This window comes from Limulus polyphemus, unplaced genomic scaffold, assembly GCF_000517525.1.
Source record: "Limulus polyphemus unplaced genomic scaffold, Limulus_polyphemus-2.1.2 Scaffold1118, whole genome shotgun sequence".
Taxonomy (NCBI): domain Eukaryota; kingdom Metazoa; phylum Arthropoda; class Merostomata; order Xiphosura; family Limulidae; genus Limulus; species Limulus polyphemus.
Genome location: NW_013666728.1, coordinates 226525 through 234660, shown reverse-complemented (window position 1 = coordinate 234660; position 8136 = coordinate 226525). Strand labels below are relative to the sequence as shown.

The window sequence follows — 8136 nt, the reverse complement described above, 5'->3', positions numbered from 1 at the left end:
ACCTAGCATTTCATGACAATAAATGAACAATATTATTGATACACACCTACCATTTCATGACAATAAATGAACAATATTATTGATATACACCTAGCATTTCATGACAATAAATGAACAATACTATTGATACACACCTAGCATTTCATGACAATAAATGAACAATATTATTGATACACACCTACCATTTCATGACAATAAGTGAACAATATTATTGATACACACCTACCATTTCATGACAATAAACGAACAATATTATTGAGACACACCTAACATTTCATGACAATAAACGAACAATATTATTGATACACACCTACCATTTCATGACAATAAATGAACAATATTATTGATACACACCTACCATATCATGACAATAAATGAGCAATATTATTGATACACACCTACCATTTCATGACAATAAGTGAACAATTTTAAGTTCACTAAATAACACATTTGTTGATGAACATGTGCTTTATAAACGCTACTATAAATACCCATAAATTTATTGTATATAATAAAAAAAATACCAGAAATTAGTTTCAGGTGTTTTACTTTCTTAAAGAATGAAGCATACTGTTGAAGAAATGCAAGGGTAAAAGAAATAAATTTTATTTGGATTTAATTTTATCCGTTTTTAAAGAATGAAATGTGATTACTTAAGAAACAAATATAAAAGTTGGAAAGTTAAAACATGAGGGCGCTGGGGAATCCAGGATGTTTTATTGTTGTATATTAATTATATAGAATATAATATTTTTATTTACGTATTCTATATACCAGTAGAATATATATATTTAGTATTAATCTGGCATAATTAAAATTTGTGATTATAGTTATTTAGAAGTTTCAAATATAAAACAAGTATCTCCGTATTGTATATTGTATATTTTTTTACTTTAAGCTATTGTATTTCAAATCAGTTGTTTTGTCATCGGTTTATTTAATACAGAGGATAACTCGGTTTCGAAAAATCAATTATAGAAAAATACAGAAGAAAAGCAGAATGCCTCGTAAAACAACATCTTGTGAGTTTGTAAGTTCATTCCGTTTCAGTTTCTTTTCTCAATACTGTCGAGTACTCTTTGGTGAGTTCAATTGGAAAAAAAAAAATCTGAAATACACCTAACAGTGTCTATGTAAACTGGGACGTGCGTGCACTCAGACAAAAGTTTCTGCGTCATAACTTAAGATTTTCACGTTTGAATTGGCCAGTGAAAACAGTGTGTTTCGTTTGTTTGTTTTTTTTGTAAATTTTGAATGTTTTTGCTGAACTGATTGGTCATGAGAGAAAAGAATAGAAATAAGAAATTTTATGATGAAGTGAAGAAAGATGTAATCCAAATAAATAGCTTATCGGAATATGTAATTACAAGTGAAACGGTATAGTGCGTGCTTCGTTGCTATAGTCTCTGGAAAACCTTAGTTTGTTTAAGGAAAACTGCTGTGTTCGCCTAACGCCTATATACTATGCTTCCAAAAGTGTTGAGACGATACACCCCATATATGGACTCTTCCTACTAAGTAGCTTTTGCGAGTAGCTATTATCAAGAGACAGTTGAAGTCAATATACCTTCAGAAAATCAGCTTAAACATTTTCGAAAGGAAACAATTTTTGGATACATAGTTAGAGGTATGCGTGTGTGAAATATTTCAGTTTAGCCACTCATGCCCTCTAATCATTGTGGATAACGCTATGAAAACATAATGGAACATTCTGGAAACGGTGATGTGTGAAATCAGTCTCGTAGCCTAAAATGAATATTTCACTGGTCCAGAAATTACATATATATGACCTAAAGTTCAAAACTAAGAACTTCAATAAACCTTGAGGACAACAAACAGTCGTGAATAGAAAATCCATGTTGGCAAATTTTACCGAGGGACAGCAGCCCATAAAGCACTTATTCAACCCGTGAATCCAAAACATTGGATTTCATGATGGCTCGAACGTGAAAATTAAAAGGAAGAACAATTGTTTATTGTTTATTTGTAATTAAGCACAAAGCTACACAATGGGCTATCTGTACTCTGCCCACCACGGGTATCGAAACTCGGATTCTAGCGTTGTAAATCTGCAGGCATACCGCTGTGCCACTGGGGGGGGGGCAGGAGGAACAAATAAAAACCATCAAGTTAATCATGTTTTTTCTTTTGATGGACTCGTTTGAGTTTGACAACAACTTGGAGGATACTTTGGATATAAGTGTATCATTCCAACTGGTAGGAGAGATGAAATAATATCATGGTGTTGATCTGTTTTAACTGGTTTAAGCTTGGTATACTGGTAGAATTATGAAGTCTGAGTCGTCGCATTCATTCATTTAATTATCCAAGAAAGAACCGTACCTCTTTGAACATAATAACTTATTATGCTATACTGTACGCTATGTCCAACAGTGGTTTGAAACATGTAATGTTCAGATCCCCGCCCCGAATCTGGGTCAGACTCCAATATTTTATTACATTTGGAGGTGCTTTGTAAAAAGCGTGGCGACCTTTTTCAACAGGTGTGCATCAAAAATTGGTGATGAGTTTCGCTGGAGAGTTCAGATTGTGGTTAATGCCAAAGGTGGGCCTACTCTCTCTCTCTCCTGGAATGCGGCCAAAGGGGTGAAACACGTTTCCACTGTTCTCAAGATGTATCCTCCTAAAACGTTTCATAATTCAGCATATTTCTAGGACATCTGGTTATTTCAATTTCAGCATAGGCGTTTTTTTTTATTTAACTAAACTTTACAATTATGGAAATTTGCAGAGATAATTGTACGAAAATACCTTGTTGAAGGCACGTTTCTCAATTTTGATTCGATTCTACCAAAAATTTTTATAAAGAATGCAGTTTTTTTAAAGGGGATACATTTTAACTTTCTCATGAGATATTACGATGTCACTACTCCCATTAAGGTATACACACATGTTCTTGAGAAATTAGGATATATAAAACATCTAACGATATAACTACTCCAAAAACAAAGAAGTTTTTCCTATTCCGCATCTTGCATTTATTTACCTTAGTTAGTAATTCTTATTCATTTTCCCACGCTCTATTGTATAATAGAATATTCAACCTAAGTGCTTAAAACAGTCGTCTTATTTTATATACCAATAAACGTAATTAGTTATACTATCATTCGGTCTTGCATCCCCCCCCCAGTGGCACAGCGGTATGTCTGCGGACTTGCTAGAATCCTGGTTTCGATACCAGTGATGGGCAGAGCGCAAAGAGACCATTGTGTAGCTTTGTGCTTAATTACAAACAAACAAACAAACAAACATCGTCGTCATAGATTGAGTTTTTTGTTTAAAAATATATAGCTATGCGTAAATTGATGATACACTTATAAAATTTTCATAAAGGATTATAAACCAAATTTTTATAAAGGATTATAACCCGGTTTATAATCCTCTATAAAAATTTGGTTTACAATCCTTTATGAAAATTGAGGTTATAATCCTTTATAAAAATTTGGTTTATAATCCTTTATGAAAATTTGGGTTATAATCCTTTATAAAAATTTGGTTTATAATCCTTTATGAAAATTTGGGTTATAATCCTCTATAAAAATTTGGTTTATAATCCTTTATGAAAATTGGGGTTATAATCCTTTATAAAAATTTGGTTTATAATCCTTTATGAAAATTGGGGTTATAATCCTTTATGAACATTTGGTTTATAGGGTTTTGTAAGTTACCTGATGAGTTTTTTGAAAAAAAGTATCAATTTTAAAGTAGTTAATCTTCCTGAATTTAATCGTATTTTTACATCTAACTTTTACAAATCCTGAAAGAGATTGAGTCTAGTTGTGGAAAATATACGAGTGATCCGTGAAGCTCATTACCCACGTATTTTCCGTTCCCCAGATAGTTAAGTTGGAAAAATTCTTCTCGAAAGAGATGTTAGTGAACTATTTCTATAGTTTTTGCTTGGTCTTTAGAAAAAAAGTGGCTTTGTGTTAACATCAAAACTATGTAAGAATAAGAAAACAAATATGCGTCTTAAAAAAATGGACCAATAAAATAAAACGTTTTTATACCATAGCTTTGTCTCACGTGGACTCTGACACGTTGAAAACTTGTCGTTCTACAACGGGTAATTCCGCTCCCAGACTGGAGTGGAAATGAACCAACGTCACCTGTCGGACATCTGGGTACACTTGCTGTCCATTGTGAATAAAAAAGACGCCTGATAAGGCCCTTATTTGAAACTGCAATCGTTAGTCTGATTAAGTTTTGTTAAGTTGTCCATGAAGTTCGGGCTTAGTAAATCTGCTCCAGCTAGCCTGTACAAATTTATTTCCTTAGCCAGAGTTATGTTTAACTGCAAAGTAGCACCACACCCCTAGCCGCCATATTAGAATGTACCAACACCTAGAGAAAGCTTTACTGTTGAGACTACTTACTTCACCATGTTATACATTTAGTAAAAGCTTTTTTCTGTTATCTTGCACTGCTAATTACAAATGACGGAGGCTAAAGTATTGTTATTTGAATATTTCCATCAAGTCTGCAGTGAGTGATTGGATGGAGTCGACTTTATCTGGTATGTTCGTAGTTTCAAATCATTAGCCGCAAGGAAACGAGAAAGAGGTTTAAAGGAAAGGAAAAGAAACCTACACACATAAATGAATTTTTCAATGAAACATAAAAAACTTGGACATTTTATAGATACCCTACATTACTTCATGTCAAATGAACACATACAACAGCCAATAACCTTCTTTGTCTTATATAAAACAATGATATACGTAAGGCCAATAACACTCTTTGCCTTATATACAACAATCATACGCGTGTGACTAATAACACTATTTGTTTTATATGCAACAATCATACACCTGTAGCCAGTAACACTCTTTGTCTTACATACAACAATCATATACGTGTGACTAATAACGCTCTTTGTCTTATATACAACAATCATAGATGTGTGACCAATAACACTCGTTGTCTTATTTACAACAATTATACACGTGTGAACAATAACATATTTGTCTTATATACAACAATTATACACGTTTAACCAGTAAGTTTATTTATCCTTGTAAAATAATACATATATTTAACAACAAATAACACACAACTATTATTAGTGATTTAAGTCCTAATGTTGAAAATGTTACAATAACTTTTTTAAGGATTAAAAGGGTAATAGTCTACCGAATGTAAAACTACGAAGATATACTAATGTTTTCATATACTAAGAGTAATTTATTTTTACTTGTTGAAGATACATATATTCTGCTCGTAGTTGAGCTAACATGATCCGAAATTATTCATCTGGCCATACATGAGCTTCGTTATCCAATGTTAGCTGAAGTGTTTCTGTTTGCATGTTTATTGACTGAGGGTATATTAAAAGAAAAAACAGAAAAAGGTATATCACTGATGGTTAACTTGATGCACCTCAAAACACTGACATCCCAAACTCAAGCGCGAATCACCGCATTCGGCGATTGTAGCTGTAATTTAAAAACAAACAAAAAAAACATGTATTAGCTTAAAGCATGAAAGGATTAGTTGATTTCATTGGTTACTTAAATTCAGTGGCGTAACTATAACAGATGCCCCCCTACACACAAAAAAAAAGTAATTGAGCCCTCCTACTTTTATTTCCCTATTATTGTAGTTACGATTGTGATTGATTGACAACATTAAATTAACAGGGTAGCGGAAGAGCTCATTAGTTAAAACAAAATTAAATTGTATGTCTCTTCCCTTGTCAGCAATTCTTAAGTTTAACAGCTCCTTCGAGCTCTTTTCGCCCTCCCTTCCGCAATCGCGGGGGCTGCGAGAGCATACTTACACCACTGATTATGCGCAATGTTAAAGAATCATTGTAACTCGCAGCTACAACGGGACCAAGTTATAATAACCAGCAGACAAACATTAGATACAACTGGAAAATTTGGTTTTAATTTATTATAACTAGTTAGTGTTTCTGATGAGTGTAGTGTCTTAAATGAGAGTACTTAGTGTTTCTGATTAGTGTAGTGTCTTAAATGAGAGATTTTTTATTTTTTTTATTCCTGTAAACTCCCAGTGGAGCACAGGGCCACAACAACACCTCCCAACGGAAGTTGTTGTTGCAGTTTCTTGTAGCAGGTTGGTTTTTACGGGGTGGAGTTGCTAGCCCCGCGCACAATCCTCCTCCTTTCTCATCCTGTACTTGGGACCAGGCAAAGGCGGAGGTTGGCACGTTTGGTGTGACGGGGATTCGAACCCGCGCCCCTCAGATTACGAGTCGAGAGCCCTAACCACCTGGCCATGCCGGGCCTTAAATGAGAGTACTTAGTGTTTATTATGAGTGCAGTGACTTAAGTAAGAGGGCTAAGTGCGTCTGATAAGTGCAGTGTCTTAAATGAGAGGACTTAGTGTTTCTCATGAGTGCAGCATCTTAAATGAGAGGACTGTTTAATGCTAGCAAGTAGACTGACGAAGAATTTTAGTTATTATTACTGAGCACACAGCAAGAAACCTTTCAGCTTGTTTTCTTATCCTAAATTAATATATTTATATATGTATGTGTCTATATATATATAGACAGATATACATCAACTATCACAGTACCTTGTCGCTTCTTTCTCTTTTTCAATCCATGAACACTGAACGTAGAAGTCAGAATGAGGACAATAACCAAACTTGAAAATATTCTTTTCATTACTATTTCCTGTAAAACAAAGAGATAATAATTATTACACTCCGAACCGTTGCCTATTTTGACGTTACTATTAGTATCGGGTAATTATACTGTAACCTTGAAAGTGACAGTTTTAACTAATTTATTATATTGGCTTCTCTGTTTTTAGTTACTTCGGCGGTCATGGAAAGAAAAAGTTATCGTTAAGGTCTATGTTATTATTGATGTAAAATGACATGCTATGAAAATATCGCACAGAGTAAGAAGAAAAGTGAATAAGATTTAAAATAATTATAAAGTGTCAAGTTTGGAATAAATAGTTAGCAATACTTTGTTCGCATCTGCTACTTAGTTTACAAGTAAATTACAATCTTAAGGAAGTTAGACGAATCTTTACTCGCGTTAAAGATAGCAAAGGATCCTGAAAAAAGCGCATGTCTATGACACTGGTTGCTTAGCAACGCACTTATACGTATAAATTAGCATATATATATAAAGAATACATATTTTGCATCTGCTGCTTAGTTTACAAGTAAATTATAGTCCTAAGGAAGTTAGACGAATCTTTACTCTCGTTAAGAAAGCAAAGGTTCCTGAAAAAAACGCATGTCTATGACACTGGTTGCTTAGCAATGCACCTATAAGTATAAATAAGCATATATAGATAAATAATACATATTTTGCACTTGCATATAAGGTTTATTATATAAAAGTAGCACTTCAAAAACAAAACTAATGTAATAAGACTTAACTATTACTTCATTTTTATGAACATATATGTATGTCTGCAACTCATTAGCTTGGTAGCAGAAGCTAGTTATTCTCCAGTTTCCTACTTTCTCCTTACATTTCGTATTCATGGAACTAACTGATTCATTTTTTTATGACTGCTATGTCATCAACATGATTTGAACATGAAGACATGAAGAGATGGCTTTTTTAATACAATTATTAGGTATAATTAATGTTTATGGGTGTTATTTCGGGTTGAATAAAAAAATTAATACTTGGAAAACAAAGGAACGACAATGAATTTTAAGCACAAAATTGTAAAACGGGTTATGCGTTTTGTTCACACCGCCAGAATAATACCCCGGATTTTAGCATTATAAGCCCTCGAACTCACCACTGAGCCACCGGGAAGACAGATGCGACAGACAAAACTGTTCCAACATAAAAATTAGGAAATTATTGACAAATTAAGCACAAAAATTCATTGTGAGGAAACTTCGCCAGATATATTAAACCTTACGAGTTCTAGACACAATTATTTGATTTGCACATGCGCTGAAAAGACATTCCCGGTAAATGTGGAAATATTTAGTTAAACAAGCGCATAATTACATGAACATTGTGTTGGTTTTTTTAAACATACGCATAATTACATGAACATTGTGTTGTTTTTTAAACAAGCGCATAATTACATAAACATTATGTTGTTTTTTTAAACAAGCGCATAATTACATGAACATAGTGTTGTTTTTTTAAACAAGCGCATAATT

The 8136-nt window shown here is 33.3% G+C and overlaps 1 protein-coding gene across 1 annotated transcript in view; it reads right to left on the bottom strand.

The window, feature by feature from the left end:
- LOC106462206 (peroxidasin homolog) overlaps positions 1-8136 on the bottom strand; it is a 61461-nt gene that overhangs the window by 22895 nt on the left and 30430 nt on the right. Inside the window, exons 2-3 of the mRNA XM_022389398.1 lie at positions 6565-6664; positions 4032-4154 (exon numbers count right to left, since the gene is read on the bottom strand). Of these exons, the coding sequence (XP_022245106.1) occupies positions 4032-4154; positions 6565-6655 (214 nt within the window). The 5' untranslated portion in view covers positions 6656-6664. The remainder of the gene's footprint in view (positions 1-4031; positions 4155-6564; positions 6665-8136) is intronic.